The 18,462-nt window shown below is 48.1% G+C and overlaps 1 protein-coding gene across 1 annotated transcript; it reads right to left on the reverse strand.

Annotated features, from left to right (window-relative positions):
• Positions 1 to 3,328: 3,328 nt before the first annotated feature.
• LOC109778471 (protein RER1A) lies at positions 3,329 to 16,642 on the reverse strand. Its single transcript, XM_020337040.4, has 3 exons — positions 16,154 to 16,642; positions 3,853 to 4,033; positions 3,329 to 3,761 (listed from the first exon to the last, which is right to left on the reverse strand). Exons 1-3 carry the CDS (start codon positions 16,618 to 16,620, stop codon positions 3,705 to 3,707), a joined length of 705 nt encoding a protein of 234 aa, XP_020192629.1. The 5' UTR covers positions 16,621 to 16,642; the 3' UTR covers positions 3,329 to 3,704.
• Positions 16,643 to 18,462: the final 1,820 nt, after the last annotated feature.

Consider the following 18,462-nt stretch of genomic DNA (forward strand, 5'->3'; position numbering starts at 1 on the left):
GCCAAATAACTGGTTCTAAACCCATGTCGGTGGCTCGCCTTTTCCAGTAGTTGCGCTTCATCATGGGAGGAGGAGCTCTTGGTTCCTATAGCAGAGGGGGGCCTCGCAAGGCCTTGATGAGCAGCCGGCTCCGGCATCATTCCTTCACATGAGAGTACAGCTCCATCAAAATGAAGTTCTTATCCCCCTTCTTCCCGGCAAGGCGGAAGGTCATGCAGCCAGAAGTCTGGTTGTCCTTGGAGTTTCAACGAGGAGAGTAGAAGTGCCGGAAAGTTCCAGCGAAAGTTGCACTCCGACGAATCCCTCACAGAGATGGGCAAAGATGGCTAGGGCCAGCACCGTGTTCGGGTGCAGATGCAGCATATGGAGTTGGAAGTGCTCCAGCACCACGAGGAAGAAATCAGAAAAAGGAGGTACCAAGCCTGCGGCGAGGAAATTGACGAAGATGGGCACAACATCCTCCCCGACCTCCCGGCTGCCCACCGAAAACAACACCGTGGGCCCCCACTTGTTTTTCACGCTACCAACCAAGAAACAGAGCTATTGCACGCTCTTCTCATCCGTGATTTCAGATCCATAGAGGTCTAGCTCCGGCTCTTGCGTCGCCTCCTCCTCCTTGCTTCCCTTCCCTTTGTCTGTGATGGGCTTGGATCTGCGAGACGCCATGGGTGGGGAGAGACCTAACTCGAGGCGGGAGGTGGAAGATCGGGAAAGCACTGCCACGGAGGTGCGAGAGGGCTAGAGGATGAAGATGGGGGAACTAAGGATTGCGTTTTGGCATCCCCTTTATAACCCCAGGTGGCAGAGGAAGGAAGACCGGCCATCCCATGGGGTAGTCCGCCCACGTTCTCCGCTTCTCGAGGATGAGCTACAAGCTTGCGGCAGGAATCAAGGCGCCCCCGCTACCTCCGTCTAACAAAACCGTCCGCCAAGATATTACTAAACGAAATGGCAGAAAAGTTATTGACACTCAAACCCACCATGCGGGGCCAACCACCACGCGTCAAGGCCCAGGGAAGGTTAGGCCCCGTCTCCCTTCTCGGGCCCGACGACGGCAGAGGCGGGTGACGGGACCAGGGGCTACTGTCAGCGTAGGCAAAACCAGGGTCTTGCTAACACGGTGCGCTAGGTCTCGACTGTGTGCCCATGGGTATTCTTCAACAAGGGCATAGCTCCAAAAGACTTCAGTTAGCCTGGTAAACTCTGACGCAAGATGCCATGAAATGGTTCTGGGTACGGGGTCTAACTTTTCCCGAGAATCGCTTTACAAAGGCTTCCCGGGATGTGGTGCTTGCATGCTATTGATCTGGCCGAAGAGAGAGCATCCTGATTTCACGCTCGTTCGTAAACCCCCCATACCCTGATCACTACTGCCCATGTCCAGCGTAGGGATGGGGGCTGAATGACTAGTCCACGCGCACGAGCTCGGGTAAGATCTTTGTATGGGTGAAGTCAACAAGAATGGCTACAGGGTGGTTCGCCTGCTCCGCACGCCGCTACAGTGGCGGTACCTCATCGCAGATCCCCCTTGTACGAAGAAGGGGGCGTCCGAACATCCACGGTGTAATGCAATGCTCCGAGAATCATCATCGAAAGCACGTACGCACATGGTGCACACGGCCATACTCCGTCGGTACAAGCTAGAGCCAACCTACCCAATGTAATATTTAACCAATGAGAGCCTCCGCGAGAGGTCCCGACATGCCCTATAAATAGGGGAAGGCTACAAACTCACAAAGCGAGGGATAGGCAACTCAAGTCACACATTGTATCCAGACACAGTATGAAATAAAGAGCAAATGCAGTAGGGTATTCCACCATCAAGGTGGCCTGAACCTGGGTACTTGTGTGTTCCACCTTCTGTTCTTCCTCCCTCTGACCAATCATGACCTAGGAAGCTAGACGCGTTCAGTCCCTCGCCGAACTCTCAAAGTGTCGTAGCTAATAGCACAATGTCTGGATCTAAAACCCTTACAGTTGTGATATTCAACTCGTAAAGTCCGCGACATAAGACAGTGCGTGTATGATATGAAGTCATATGTTTCTAGGGTATTATATGCGCTTCTATTCTAGAAATGGATTGAAAGTATATTTAAAATAGTACCGCATATGGGGTCTTATAGGTCCACCGCCACGTATGTGTCCAACAGCCGACCCCATCCAAAAAAACCTCTCTACGCGAAGCAATCGCCGTGCAATCATGTCGGTCAACCCACTGTAGAGTGTACATGACTCCACACGGCATTGATGTCGGTCAGAGCGATGAGACCGGACGAGTGGGCGACGCCGCTTCAGTGCCGATGCGGCGACCGAGAAGCCTACTTCGGCTGGTGCACCGCATTGAAGCCGATTGCCCATTTGTTCGCCTGGCCATGCCTACTTATGCATGGTTCAGGCGCCGTCCACACCACACTCCACATCCTCTTCTCTCCGCTTACCAGCTCGACGAGGCGGTCGCCAAGATTTGGAATGATTGGTCGCTCCGCGACACCTCCACTGTTGTGCCGCCGGCAGGGGCAAGGACAGGGCTCCCGATCGACGTTGGCCAAGGCAGCCCTCCGCAAGCCTAGGAGGAAGCGGTGCGGCTTCTCAGTGAGCGCCTGGCGATGGTCGGGCAGGGCTGCCGCGTCCTTGGGCCTTTCCGCCACTAGAAGGACCACTCCGACGGGGAGGAGGTGCCGCCGGCCAGGCATACGAGGTCCCCGTCCGCTACAAGTTAGTTTAGGGTTTTTTACATTTTAGTTGAAGTTGAACGAACAAATATCGTCTAGTTTATGACAAATATATTGAACTTATATGTCTAGTTTATGTAAAATAGATTGAACTTATATGTCTATTTGCATGAATTCCAGTCATATTGCATGAATTATGTTTGTATTGTTCGAGTTTGTTTCTATGGTGGGCGAGGATTTAAGAGTGTTGGATGGCTAACTCCTGAATCACGCATCCACGGATAAATACTACGTCCGTTTTGAGAACCGGCGTTCACGCATCCACAGATAAATACTATGACCGTTTTGAGGACCGGTGTTCGAATGCATAACACCCTATGTAAGTTTTTTCCTTTTTTGGACCTCTGTTATTCCCTCTTAATTAGTACTACCTCTGTAAACTAATGCTACCTTTGTATCAAAATATAAGACGTTTTTGAACTGCAAATACATCATATATTTTGATACGAAGGGAGTGCAAGACATTTTAAATCAGAGGGAGTAGACGAGACAAATTATTCCTTTCTTAGTTAGTACTACCTCAGTAAATTGTTAAGAAATAGTAAACCAACTCAACAAAGTCTATCAATATTATTCACGCTGCATAAGCAAGGCAATTACGCCGGCAAGAAACGATGGTTGAATAAAGCATTTGACGGAAGTATACAGGATTCTGGGCCATCTTCTCCACATTATATATGACATACAATGAAATACGGAGCAACAAATGTGTACAGTCATTTAGCTCCGTGCTCCACTACGGGGAAACACCATGGGAATACGGAAATCCAGGTTAGGCCACCAAGGCCTATTCTCAGCACTGTGAAGATATCAGGGTTCAGTGAGGTCATAATGCTTGATGTTAGCATTGCAACGTTCACATCTTTGTGAGGAGCTACCCGTAGGGTGCAGCCACTATAAGCAATTTCTCTCTTACGTTTTCATAACTAACAAAAGCATTTCACCATTTCACCATTCCAAATTCCCATATACTTAATCCTTGGGAAGTGTGAGATCATCTGCAGAAGCTGCCCTTTTCCCATTATAACGCTGACAAATAAACCAAATATCAACAACATAACATATATTAAGATTATGTGAGCAAGTTGTAGAACTAACTGAAATGATTTATCTAAGGTACCTGTTTCCCAAAGGTGAACGGAACATATCTGTATTTCACCATATGAAGGATCTGACGCTTCATTGTGACAGTAAACAACACCACCCAATAGAAAAGAAGGATAGGCCAAAACACTGGCACATCGAACACACTGAAGAATGTCATGCCAAAAGCAATGCAGAATGCTTTAACTATAGAATACCTGCAAAGGAGAAAACAGAGTGAAGGTCTTAGCAAGGAACACAAACGATGGGTCATTCAATGATAATATTATCTTTTGCCCACTCACAGAAAAATTAACCCCGTAAAAAATGAAGAGAAGTTAACTATATTCTTCAAGGAAATCAACTGCATAGGAAAACCTTGACGAAATGGTATTTTTCATAGATTAACGTCCTTTTGGGTGCAATAAACACCATAATCATAGCAAATAACAAGATGCTAATCAACGTTCAATATCTTCCAACGTAGATGGTACTCAATTTTCCAGCTGACATGATTTTATGACAACGGCACAGATATAAAGCACAAAAACAACAAACCTTAAACGTTAGATGCAAAGTCAAAAGTAACATTTTTGGAAAATATCAATACAGCCAAAAAAACATTGAGGAATTATCATGGAAAAATAGCAGGGTACGTCACATATTACCAACCAGGAAACCAGAAGAACTGCTTAAAAGTAGAAAACCATTGGCAGCAGATTGTCAAACCCATTGACTGTGTGCTGTAATGGCTGAATAGTGCGGTTGGCTCAAACCAGCAAACACTGGGTATGGTAAAGTTATCCATTGTAAAATCTTCTATTACAAGAAAACAAATGGTGGTGATTACAGCATGATACTGGATTGATTAGAGGGAATGCAATCATATGCAGGCTTTGAAGGGTGCCTGCTTGAATACTGAATAACTTGCAAAAAAAATCAGCAGTTAAACAGAGAACAACATTATACCATGGAATGATCCATAAGTAATGATATTTTTTGTAATGATGCTAATATGCCACCCAATAGAGTTTAACTAAAGAAGAATACGTGTACCATACCAACTAGAATTTGTATGAATTTTTCAAGAAAAAACTAGAATTTGTATGACATATGCCCTTTGAGTTAACTCATATCAACAATAGTTTAACAAAAGAAACCATAAAGAGAACATAACTCATATGGCAAGCCAACCAAGAGGTGCGCCCTGAAACGAAGTGGTGCCAAGCTTCTGGCATGTTCTGTGTGACAAGAGAGTGCCACAAAAGCTAAAAGGCAGGTTCTATAGGACAGCGATTCAACCCGCTATGTCATATGGTGTTGAATGTTGGCCCAACTAAACAACATGTCCAACAGTTAGGTGTAGTAGAGATGCGCATGTTTGGGATGGATATATGGACACACAAGGATCGGCTCTGGAATGAGGATATACGTGGCCTCCAGAAACGCGAGTGCATAGCGGACAGTTAAGGCATGCAGACAATGTCAAGAAAGGTCAGGGTAGACCAAATTTGGCATGGGAGGAGTCCGTTAAGAGAGATTTGAAAGGACTGGAATATCACCAAAGTAGCCATGGACAGGGGTGTACTGAAGCTAGCTATCCACGTGCCAGAACCATAAGTTAGTTTCAAGGTCTTCTGGGTTTCAACTCTAGCCTACCCAACTTGTTTGGGACTAAAAGGTTTGTTGGTTGTTGTTGCTGTCGTGTTAAATTATGAGAGCAGATATTAGCAATTTAGCATTGCCTTGGGTTAGACCTTTAACCAAAGGGCCTCTTAGAGCTATAAGTATTTAGCCGTGTACCATTTGTATTTTCCCCGTTCTATAAGGGGCTTTCTGCATATTGTACCATACCTATACATGTACATATACTGGCCTATGGCCACCTGCATATACGAGTTGCATATTTCCATACATGGTATTAAGAGTTCTAGGTTATCTTTTTCCGCACATGCAACTCATGCTCCGATTCAATCTCATGCTCACGCCGCCGCCATCCCCCTCTTGGCTGGCCATGGCAGTCTCCGTCGCAGCTTCTTGTGCTACCAACATCCCCCTCTTAGCTGGACGTCGCTGCCTCCTCCCTGGCTCCCCCTAACATCCCAATTTCTCTCTCTCTATCGAACTCGCATCTCCCACCTCAAGTCTCTGCGTTGCCAACCTCAGCATGTCTCAGGTCAAGCCATGCCGCCGCCCTCCAGGTTATCCCCCACTGCCGCCCACTACCTCCCCCGCTGGGCCCCAGGTCCCCGATCGCCCACCCCCTACCACCGTACTCCACGTCCGAGGTCGACGAGTGCTCCAGCCATCCGTGATCGTCGATGGATCCAGCCGTCCCGCTGTTGTTGCACCTGCAGCTTCCCGCCAGCAACTTGTCGGATGTTGCTTCTGCTACCCGCTGGTCCCGGCAGCTACGACCTCTTGTATGCATGCACCGTATCTGTGCGTTGTGCGTGACTGCATTCAACTGGCCTTCAAAGTAAAAAAAAACAGGAATGAAGTTTTTGTCAGGTACACACCTTCCTCGCCGTCGTTGGTTCTTGACAGTGTTCCTTACATTGATCCCATCTCGCACACGCGCCTTTTCTCGGTGCTTGGTGCTCATCCACATGTGAGGTCGTTCCCTCTGACGCCTTCCACGGGCCGTGGTGGTCATTCTTCGGCGACTCCTCTTGCGACCTCCGCGCATGGTGATTGTCATTGTACACCGACTCCTCGGGACTTTCGCCGGCAGTGTTGGTGCATATCGCTCCATTGTCTACGCCTCACACATGCGCCTTCCCTTGGCACTTGGTGCTTGTCTGCATGCGACCTCGTCTGGCTTCTGCAGGTGATACTGCTCATGCTATTCCTCCTACTCTAGCGGCTTCCACAAGTGATGGTGGCCGCTCCTCTCTCGAAGCTTCTATATCAACTACTTCAGATGTGTCCTTCAATAAGCACGAGGTTGCGTGTGTTCATGGCCTGTTTGTTGCCTCTGGTTCTCCATTGTCAGGTGGATCTACATCGATCTCTTTAGTTGAGCCCTTGTCTGAGCAGGAAATTACGCAACTACGACGCGTACTAGTTGTGTATCCTGTTTCTCCATTGACAAGTTTTGTTGGTTCTACTACCAACTCTTTTGGCATTGTGAGACCACCTTCTACACAGACAGGTACATCTTGGTGGATTCTTGGTACTGAAGCATCTTTTTATATGACTCATGATTCATCAACTTTGTCCTCTATTTGGCCACTAGATTCTCATTTCATGTTCTTACTGCTGATGGTACATCCCTCTCGGTCAATGGCCAAGGCATTCTAGCACTTTGCCTTTTCATGTTTCTGATCTTGTTCATGTTCCTCGGCTTACCATGCAACTCATTTCTGGTGGTCAGATTATTGACTCCGGTTGTAGGGTCATTCTTGACTTTGAATCTTGCTCTATTCAAGATCGTCACACGGGCGCTCTACTTGGTGCTGGCCCTCGCTGTCATCATTCCCAAGGTCTCTGGGAGCTGATTGGCTTCACATTCCCTCCACTGCCACCGCCGCCAGTCTGTCCGCCTCAGACACCTTGTTTACGGACTCTTCTCAACATGGGCATCATCGTCTTGGTAACTTATGCGGCTCTCGCCTCTCATCTTTAGTTTGACGTGGTGTTCTTGGATCCGACTCCGATGGTGTGTCTTAGCGAGACCGTCTCAGCGTACTTTCAATCTTGTTCGCTCAAGTGTAGGGTCCAACTCCCATTGCCTGGCCTTGTTTACGGATTGTTCTCAAGATGACATCATCGTCTTGGTCACTTATGCGGGTCTCGCCTCTCATCCTTAGTCTGACATGGTGTTCTTAGATCCGTCTCCGGTGGTGTGTCTTAGCGAGACTGTCTAGTGCGGAGTCCAACTCCCTTTGCCTGGAAAGGAGGCAATCGCTACTATATTATCTTTATAAATGATCCCTCTCGACACACATGGATATATTTTATCTTCTCGTAGTGAGGTCTTATCTATCTATAGTAAGTTTGCCGCCATGGTTCATTCCAAGTTTACACGTTGGATCTCGGGATCCGGCTCGCAAGCCTCGCCCACCCAGCGGCGGAAGGCATCGACGGGGTAGAGCCAGCTAAAGGACGGCATCGCTTCACAGGAGACTCCATCTACGATGTCACCAGACGCTCCGTCCTACCACGGACAGCATCAGAGAGCATCCCCATGGGTTATTTGTCCGCCACTGACAAAGGAGCTTCACTAGCGGTCAAAAAAAAAAGATGGGAAAGGCGCAGATCTAGGGTCGAAGAAGCGGTGGAAGAATGGGCTAGCGGTGGCCGTCGCCGGATGGAAAAGATCAGACAAGCGACAGCTGCCAGCTTGGGAGGGTGATGCGCGAGGAGATCGGCCAGGCCACAGCATGGGAAGGGTTTGCAACAACGATGGACTTGCAGGTGAAAGGCATTGCCTTCCCCTTGCCCCTTGATTTATACAAGGGGACGAGGGAGGAAACACGGGTGTCGTGTTCCGTCGAGCCCCGCGCCCCGACACCAACCTTCCCGCCCTGGCACGCATGCGCCCACCAAGGTGGACACACGTCTCCGAGAAAACGGCGCATTCATGGCCCCGCCTCGAAGATTGAGGCAAGCCCAAGCTACACACGCTTTCGTTCCCCCGCCTATTCAATCCAACAACGGGGCGGTGAGAACCTCCAGCCCTTTTGCCATGGGCTGCTGAAACGCAAATGTGGCATGCGCCATCACGCAGGACTTCGCAAAGACTGCAGAAGATGAGAGGCGAGCCTCCAATAGGACTTTGCAAGACTGCAAAACCTGAGAGGCGAGTCTCCCATAGGCCCTAGCCAAAGACTAGCTATTCAGGACTCAGGCGCCGTCAATCATGGGTATCGATGGTTGACCCCCGCGGTCTAGGCTACCCAGATACACTAGGGAGTAGGGCGGTCACGGTGCACCCTCCATAGGTCACGAGCTGGACCCCTAACAAAGGGCATCAGGCACCGTGATTAGAGATTCGGCTCAATAAAGAGATGTGAGGGTGTTCCTCGGGGACACTACCTCTGTACCGGCCCGACCAGACTAACAGGTGCCACTCAAGACTCTGACCTACTACTGACAATAGCCGGACTCCACCCGCTTGAAGTAATTGGATACCACCGAATCTTACCCGCTCGTAACTCAACCGCCACGGCGTCCTTGCCCGACGGGGAGGTCATCGATAGGCTTTTGTTTCCTTCTCTCTTCATCCTTTTTTGCAGAAATTCAACAAGTCCTAGGCAGGCGACTTCCCGCCAGGTAGGTCACGCGGTAATCAGGGGCTACTGACAAGGATATGACACTCGGACATGCCAGGCAAGCATAGGGTCAGCTACAACATCGACCAAGGTGACGAGTCAAACCAACTTGGGAGACAGGGAAGCAGGCGGCTACCCACACACAGCATGGTCCGATTCGACCAAGGGACCAAGGGGCGCGAGCCCACAATTAGTCCGACCCGAGCAATGTAACCCTAGCTCGACCAAGTATAAGGCAAGCTAGGGGGGCTCTTGTGGGACAAAGACAGCATTCTAGAGCCGACTAGCTAGGGTCTTACCTACACCTCTTCTTTTTCCTCGGCCGCCGCCACCACCGAAAGCTTAGAACCCAAGAAACACATCTCTTCAAGCACTCAAGCAATACAACCACCATAGGCTAAGGTGTTGCCTCTCCAGGGAGGGCCCGAACCTAGGTAAATTGCTTGCTTCTTGTGCTACCATCTCGATTCGTCGCTAGCATCCTCTCCGAACAAATTTGTTGTCTCTCGACAGTATTGTCGGTCTCAAAACAACGACAACACGGCTCTGTCGTTTTTGGCCCTACGGACAATCTAGCATGTGCACTCCTTAATTTCTACTCCCTCCGTCCCATAATATAAGAACGTTTTTTACACTAGTGTAGTATCAAAAACGCTCTTATATTATGGGACAGAGGGAGTATTGATTAGTGTTTGTCTTTTTAGACCACTAAGCTGGTTCGCTAGATGGGAAGATAGAGAACAGTGGACATTAGCTGCTACGGCAGTTGCTTTGAGCCACGTCCGAGGAGCCGACTCCAACCCCACATGGACCTGGACCTAGCCTCGACCCATAACTAACCAGTTTAATCCAACATATCCCATTATTTATAACCTTTAGTACTATTAACAAACAAAAATTACATATGAAAGTAATAGGTGTTTATCCCGTCAATTAAACTTGTTTCGTGTTTAATGATAAAATCAGCCTTCATGGTGGATTAACACAAACACCTAAATTTCGGCGCTCTAGCATATTGGGTGATGTGTCGAGGATGCATACCCAAATTTTTCGGCAAGAAATGAGTAGCAAAATGAAAAGAATCAATAGGTCAACTGGCTTGCATCTAGCAGAAGTTCACTGCCACACCGTTTTTTGTTCTTACTTTGATTTTTGTTTGTTGTATTATGTCCTTATTCCTTTGAAAATCCTCCTCAAAATAAATGTCAGCAGTGAGTCGATTGCCTATTTCTGGATTGTCTGCTTGTACCCACACTAAAAAGAAGATTATTTATTGTGTTACGCAGATTTAATATTTCTAATATGTTTAAATAAAATTATCTAAAAGTAGGATAAAAACAAACGTGGTATCGTTATAGTATATTTTGGGTCAATCTATGTCGAGTCGAACCTTTAGCATGGTCCAATTTCTTAAATCGTGTATTAAACTACCTTATGAGTAGGCGACATATTAGCTCATTTGAGTGACCCTCCAAACTCCTCGGGTCAAACCTTTAGCATGGTCCAATTTCTTAAATCATGTATTCAACTACCTTATGAGCACCCCGCAAAAAAAACTACCTTATGAGCAAGCGATATATTAGCTCATTCGACCGACCCTCCAAACTCTATTCCTACTCTCATCTTATGTCTAATGCAGTACCAGTTAGATCTAAATGTGAATGTGAAGGATCGACAACATTTTTGTGTTCGAAAAAATTATGTGGCGACCATTAGGCCAAACAATCTGTTCACCATCCGATCTAGAATCTAAGGGCGACGCGTCGCTCCCCTCTTTAATTGCCTCTTACTTTTCTCCCGCAATCACACTCCACGACTCTATCATCAACCATGTACCCATATTTTCTCTTTCCAGGTTCCGAAGCCGCATGTGCGCCCAGCATTGCCCCTCTCCGGCATTCTCATCACACTATTCCACTCCAAGATTTTCTACCAAGATGTCCTGTCCAGCACCAACAGAGGCTCCTAGTCTTGCCTGGGGGCGAGTTGGATAGGGACATGACCCCATGGGGCGTGGCATAAATACCGTGGCAAGTGGATTTGCTGCCATGGCAGGTTGAGGGGGCCAGGCTAGGGACCGGAGGTCACGTGTTTGCCATGGTGGGTTCCTCTAGTCTTGGACGACGTGAGCTTCCACTCCATCGAGTTGGCAACATAGTCCTACCCATGTCATACTCCTGATGTGGCGCATCTCAAGTCGTTTGTACCAAGCTGGAGATCCGAATGTAGTCTCACTTATGACAACTCGCCCGCTCCAGCATGCATCCCTCCCCACTGCGTCACATGTGCAGCTTCAATGTTATGCCATGCCTCGCCCACCACATGCTCGACATAATGCCATACACCCAATACTCTCTACAATGCCTTCCCCAGCTCTTGTCCTCACGCGCCTACGACTGCCTTGTCGCCAAACTCCGCTTCAAGCGCAGCCTGATTGATGAGGTGCTCAGAATGACTAATCTCTAGCAGCCAATCCTGTAGGTTTTGTAGACTGTCTACACAGGAGTGATTTGTCTACAACCTTGGTTAGGAGGGGAAGGTGGTGCAAAGGAACACAACATGGTGGGGAAGCTGCTTTGGCAAAGCAACACATGTGAGCCAGTGCCTCCATGAAATTGATGGAGTTACCAACAATCTAGGTGACAGTTATTACTGTTAAACAACGTAATTACCCAGTATTAGTATTGCAATAGTTACTGAGGTATTTTGGTTACAGATACTTGTAATCAAAGCACTACAATATCTGCCCAACTTTCATATTGAAGTTACCACTATGGCACTTTTAGTTACCCAGTTGTCCGGGTTACAGTTACCATCAAAGTACCATGTAGTTACTCGGTAGTTCAAGCTTAATTTGTCACTCAGACTTCATAACGCTAATATAGTTGCCCAGTTTCTCACTGATGCTCAAGTTTCAGGTATCACGGCCGATATATTTACCCAGTTATCCATAGTACAATTACCATCATAACACTACTACTGTAAGTCGCAATTATCAACATGACAATTATGCAGCTACCCAGTTGGTCATGCTGGTCATGCTACAGTTACAAAGCAATTATGTAGCTACCCAGCTCTTATGCTACAGTTACTAACATAGCAATTACGTAGTTACACGGCTCCTTAAGCTAAGTTACATCATGAAACAATTGTAGTTAACTAGTATAACAGGTCGTAGTGACCACCACCACTGTAGTGATGTATTTACATGGTGGTTCAGTGAGATATAGGACAACTTGTGAGTACTTCGGTAACTTTAGTGACCTGATAACCACTCAGTATAGTTACCCAACATCCAAATTATACTTACCAACATGGCAATTATGTAGGTCCCAAGTTTCTCATGCTACAACAGTTATCACCATGAGAGTTAACCAGCATACTATGTCACAGTCACCACCATACTAGTGATGAAGTAATGGTGGTTCTGGTGAGATCTATTTTCGAGGCAATCGCTACCTAGCTCGCACATTACTGTTTGGACTGTGAGCAATCCAGTAGCTCAAATAATGTTGGCTACCAGCGAGATTTAGTTTTAAAGTTGATAAGTATATCTTGAACTATCTGGCATTGTTCCAAATATCGGCCAGTTAATCGGCATCTCGGTCAGTTAATCGCTAATCGGTGCGTCACCGAATAGCCGATTAACTGATTCATTGGCCGATTAATTGGAAAATTCTCCTATTTATCCGTACTCAGCACCCGACTGATATGGTACCAATTTACCGATATCCTAAACATTGTTATCTGGTAACTGACACATTTACTTGGCTTGGTAATCTCTAAGCTCCCAAAAATTTGATTAGACATCCAACCGAGATAATTTTTCAAGACGATAACAATGACTTATATAGTAACAATGATAACTTCTGAGCTCTCAAAAGTCGCTGAAACATTCCAAGAGTTCTAGTTTTCATGTTGAATAACTACTTGTGAGTAGCTTGTAAGTAACATGTTGCAGCTTCGTAATTTTTAACCCGAAAAAGAGATGTCAGGGCATACCCATATGAGATCTAGTTTCAAAGATCTCGTCATGACGAACTTAGTGATGAAAACGGATTGTAAATTGGATGATACTATTTGGGAGTTAAATCATTCTGATTTTTCAAAATAAAATAATATTTGCTGACATCATCTTTTTTCGTTATACTTGCATGCATGCACCAAAGCTTCAGTTTTGCTAGCTGTAAGAGAAGGAGTGCGCGCCAAGATGGGGATAGGGAAGTGTTCGGCAATTCAGAAAAAAAAGATGGGAATAGGAAAATGTTCAGTAGATCATACCAAGGGCTCATTCTTTTCAGCTCCAGATTCTCCAGAATTTTATTCTGAGAAACTGCCCACAAAAACAGTTGCGTACAGATTCAGTTGTCCAGTTCTTTTCAGCTATTGCAGTCCGAGATTGTTGTATGAGTTGTGTGCTGAAATGTTTATAATGCCCACTGTGTGCTAAGCATCAAAATTCACATAGCACCACATCACATAGCATGTCCTCTATCTACTAAACATAATAGTCCAAATAAGAAATAACCACACCCAAATAGCATGCCCACTGCCAACTTAGCATCAAAATTGGTCACAACATTCACATAACAAACATTCTGTTCCTGCATACCCGTACCACTCAAAATATAATCAAAACTGGAGCCTGGACGCCCAATCCTACGGAACTGAAGATTGAATATGATAAGCAAAATGGTGACAGCGACCAGTAGCATCACAGCAACAAGCTCATGGCCACAACGCTCCTGCAGCCGACCACGGGTGCTAGCTCGTGCCCACCACCAGCATGCTCTACGGCATTGTCGCGATGCAGCACATGACAGAAGCGTCAGGAGGGGGAGGTGGCACCCTCAGCCGGTGCTCCCTGGTGCCCTCACCACACGTGCCCACGCCCACAGAGCTGCGGTGGGCGCCCTTGCCCTGGTCCAACATGATGTTGTTCAGCGCCACGTGCCAGCCTGCCAGCATGCCGGTGATAGGGTGCAGTACCTGCCAAGCGCACCCGCCTCCAACTCCCATGCGTCCACCGGCATTGAAAAAGAGGAGGCGGATCAGCGTCAGGGACGAGCAGTTGCACCGGTCGATGCGACGAGGTAAGGTGGGAGCAGGACGAGCAGCAGCGGACGTGTTGGGGATTCGGGGGGCCGAGGTGGTAGCGCTAGGTAGAAAACGATGAAAAGGGGGGCAAAGCCAAAAAAACGTTTGTTCAAGTTACATAAGTTCGGGAATCAGCTGGAAATTGGGAGTGGCGCCAATTCTCCATCCAACAATTTTTTTGAGGGAAACGGAGGCCATGAGCTGGCAGCTAGGAGGCTTTTTCTAGTTCTTTTCAGCTCAAGATTCCGCAACCCAGAAGTTGTCTCAGAAGATGAAAAGAACTTGCCCTAAATACATAACATTCAGAAAATAGCAAAAGTTATTTTGTGTTTTACACTGGATTTTATTTCCCCACTACTTTGAACACCTATGCTAAACAAAATTGGATCCCATGCCAAATTGCAGCTCCCAAGCAAGCGAACAGAATTCACAGAACCAAAGACCAGTGCGAAGCTTTGATTGGATCATTTTTATTAGCTTACCGAGGGAGAGACGGTGTGAATCTAGCTAGGTGAGGCACGGATCAGTTTTGGCCTTCGGATCTAAGGTCTACGGTAGGCTCTTCGTTTGCCTCATTGGATTCTTCTGTCGGTGGTCTTTGTTCAATGGAGGAATTGATGACCGATGTGGCGGTTGTTCGATGTGACTATTCAGTGTGTCAGTTACCGTAAAATAAAGTTAGAGGCTCCTCGATTTCTCCACGGCATCAAATATTTTTGCACAGCTGTGACTATAGGAAGTGCATGGTTCCACGAGCTGCAGAAGCACAACCGTCTATTCGTTGTTCCTAGTTCACACGTTAATGCGCATGGTAACTGAAACGTCCTTCGCCAAGGTTAAATACTGGCCGTGTTTTTGAGGTCTCCACGTCGCATTGTAGCCACAGAACATCAGGCAGTTCCCACCGTCCTCAGCACTTCCCAACCTCGTCGCAGAGTCTCAGGAATCTCCATTGGCACCTTGCTGCTCGCTGCCATGGACGACTTTTTGAACACCACCAAGTACCATCCGATAGTTGCCGATGGTAACACCAAGCTCGACGTGTGGTACACGAACGAGCCTTGCAAGGTGGAGGAGACCATTGCCTTGTACGAGGACTGGTTGCGCGAAGAGAAGTACAAGTTTGTTGGTCTTGGCATGGAGTACACACGAAAGGATTGTTATGGGCGTAGAAAAGTCACCGTCATGCAACTGGCTATGCAGGATAACCTACATGGAACATAGCCATAAAATGAGCAAATAAATAACAAGCAGTCATGCATGGCTGCACAAGAGTTTTGCAGGAACCAGCTAAGTCCCACTCCCGCATCAATCTCCGAAAAACCCGCAATTCAACCAAGACAGAAATTGGCTGCTCACCTATCGACCCAAGAAGTTCTACCCTCAAAAAAGAAAAACTCTACCATCAAGTAACCCCATCACCTCTCACATATTATCAAGATCTCAAGCTCGCGAGTAATACAAAACTTACGGGAGAAATCCTATGAGATTAATTTAGGGGAGAAAAGGGAGGGAGGGGGGGGGGGGGGGGGGGGGTAGTTAGGATTACGGGGAGGTTAGTTGAAGTTCACGGGGAGGATTATTCTGTACATCTCATCCCTAGCAATTTGTCCGTAGGTTAGTTGCCAGCACATTCAAAGTAACATCAAATCTCAATGGAGCGTTCAAAGATCCTCGCGGACCATCATAGCACCTACAGAGAAGACCCTAACACATCAAGCAAGCAAGAAAAACGCATCTACCCAGTTACTCTATTAAACATACAGTTTTGCTAAAGTACATCTAGATGTGCTCTAAGTATTGCACATCTAAGTCCTATGTCATTGATTTTATGCTAAGATCCATGCAAGCATTTTCTTTTATCTTTTTTCTCTATCTTTCTAGTTTGATTGAGTCACTTAGATGTGCAATAACTATGACACATCACAGAATCCGGTTTACGCAGGCAAGAGCAAAGGATCGCACCAGAACTTGAACTCAGGCAGGCGGCGGACGAACGGACGGAACTCGTCCGAGGAGCGCGTGGGGAGCGCGGGCCCCTCGCCGAGCACCTCGGCGAGCTCGGGGTCGACCTGAGGCGACAGGAAGGCGATGAGGAGGTTGAGGAGGTAGATGCCGAGGGCATAGGTCACGATGTAGTAGCCGCCGACGAACCACGCGCGCAGCGCGTACACCAACACTACCCCAGCGAGGCCCAGCCAACGGCGGCCCACGTGCGGAGTTGACCGGTCCAGCAGGTGCTGAAACCGCCGGGATGCCGTGGCCACCGCTGCCGACAGGGCGGCGGCGGGCCCCCCGCTATCGCTGCTGTGGGTGGAGGCAGCCGGAGCGGAGGCGGTGGAGGAAGAGGAAGGGTCCATCATGGCGTTGAGCGGACTGGGGTTGGGGATCTCGTGCAGCAAGGCCTCCGCCCTTATGGCATCCCATCCCATCCCATTGACGTCTAAACATGTGCCTCCTCGGAGCTTAGAGCTTCTCGGCCGTTCGATTGAAATCTTCTGGATAACACAGACCGTCGGATCTCGATCCAAATCACTATAAGTCGTTGGATATTTGCCAGATCAACTTTAGCCGTCGGATAAATTTCAATTGCATCAAAATGTAATATCCTTGTCCCCACCGAGGCATTTTTGTCATTTCACATATGGATATAAAATGGCAGCAGCATTGTGTTGAATAAAAACCTAGTTGCGTCCTCCTGCACTTACGGTTACGTGGTTGCGTCAACCTCGCGGCCTAGCCCCCATCCCTAACACTAGCTCATCCTCTACGCCGCCAACATCCGTCCTTCCTCCTAATGCATCCCATCCCCGTCGTCAGGCGCGTGTTGCCGCCAATTTTCCTCCTCCCCTCCTACCTTTTTCCTCGCATATGTCTAGATAATTAGATTCACGTTCGAACCTGAGCCTCCTCGGAGCTCAAAACTTCTCGACCGTCCGATTGGAATCTCCTCGCGACACAGACCATCGGATCTCGATCCAAGTCGATGTGAGTCATTGGATATATACCCAATCAACTTTAGTCGTTAGATAAATTCCAATTGCATCAAATGTAATACCCTTGCCTCCACCAGGGCGTTTTTGTCATTTCATATATGGGTTATAAAATGGCAGTAGCACCGAGTTGAGTAAAAGCCTAGCTGCGTCCTCCGGCGCTCGCGCCAACCTCGCGCCTCGGCCCCCATCCCTAACACTAGCACATCCTCTACGCCGCTATCGTCCATCCTCCTCCTCCCGCGTCCCATCCCTATCGCCAGGCGCGTGCTGCCGCCAAACTTCCTCCTCCCCTCCTACCATTCCCCTCACTTACGCCTAGAAACTGATGAGGAGGCCGAGCCGCCACCCGCTGTCGAACCTGCCAATCAGACATGGCCAGAAGCTTAGATAATATCACTAGTTTCTCTGTTCCGAACATTTCCTGGAAGTAGACGACACGTTTTAAGGACCGCCCTGCTCGAGAAAGCTCAGGGCGCGCCGCCAACTCGAGTCCTCCTGCTCCAACCCCACAGAGGGCGCCAATGGCCGGAGCAAAGGAGATTGTGGTAGAGCGCACCGTCTCTGTCGCTGCCACCCACCTCCTCTTCGCGTCTGCCCCGCCCCTTCTCCTCTTCCTTCTTTAACTGTCGATGCTTGGCAGCAGCAGCACGAGCCAAGGCGAGCCGCCGCCGATTCCGTAATGCGCCAGATAGTTGTCTCCTCCGCAGTAGCAACGACAAGCCTTGGACTAGGTTGTGGCACCAGAAGCGGGCGATGAAGGCCATTGCCAGGTGCGTCCCTTTCCCTTCCTCTCTCCCTCTCTTTTCTATCTGTCTTTATGTGTGTGTGTGTGTGTGTGTGAGAGAGAGAGAGAGAGAGGGAGGGAGGGAGAGAGAGTGTGTGTGTGTGTGACTGATTATGTTCACCATATTGCAGTTGGTCCAGGATCTTAGCGCACCTGTCGCATCTGACGTTTGTCATCCACTTGGCCGCAACCATCCACAAGAAGAGGGGATGTCGCAGTCGGGTCCTCATATGTGATGTAGGGTGGAACCCTAGGGGACGATCTTTCACAATTTGAAGGGGAATTCCCGAAGAACACGAGAGGAAACACTCAAATCAACGAGATTCGATTACACATGTGCTAGATCCGAGTACACAAAGAGACACACGATCCAAACACAATAAAGGACGATACAACGGTAGATAGTCCTCCCCAATCCGTGAGGAGATGGGGTCTTGAATCCATGAGGGGATCTTCCCCGAGAGGAGGTCTTGAATCCACTTGGGGGAATCTTC

Source organism: Aegilops tauschii, chromosome 7 (genome assembly GCF_002575655.3).
Source record: "Aegilops tauschii subsp. strangulata cultivar AL8/78 chromosome 7, Aet v6.0, whole genome shotgun sequence".
NCBI lineage: Eukaryota > Viridiplantae > Streptophyta > Magnoliopsida > Poales > Poaceae > Aegilops > Aegilops tauschii.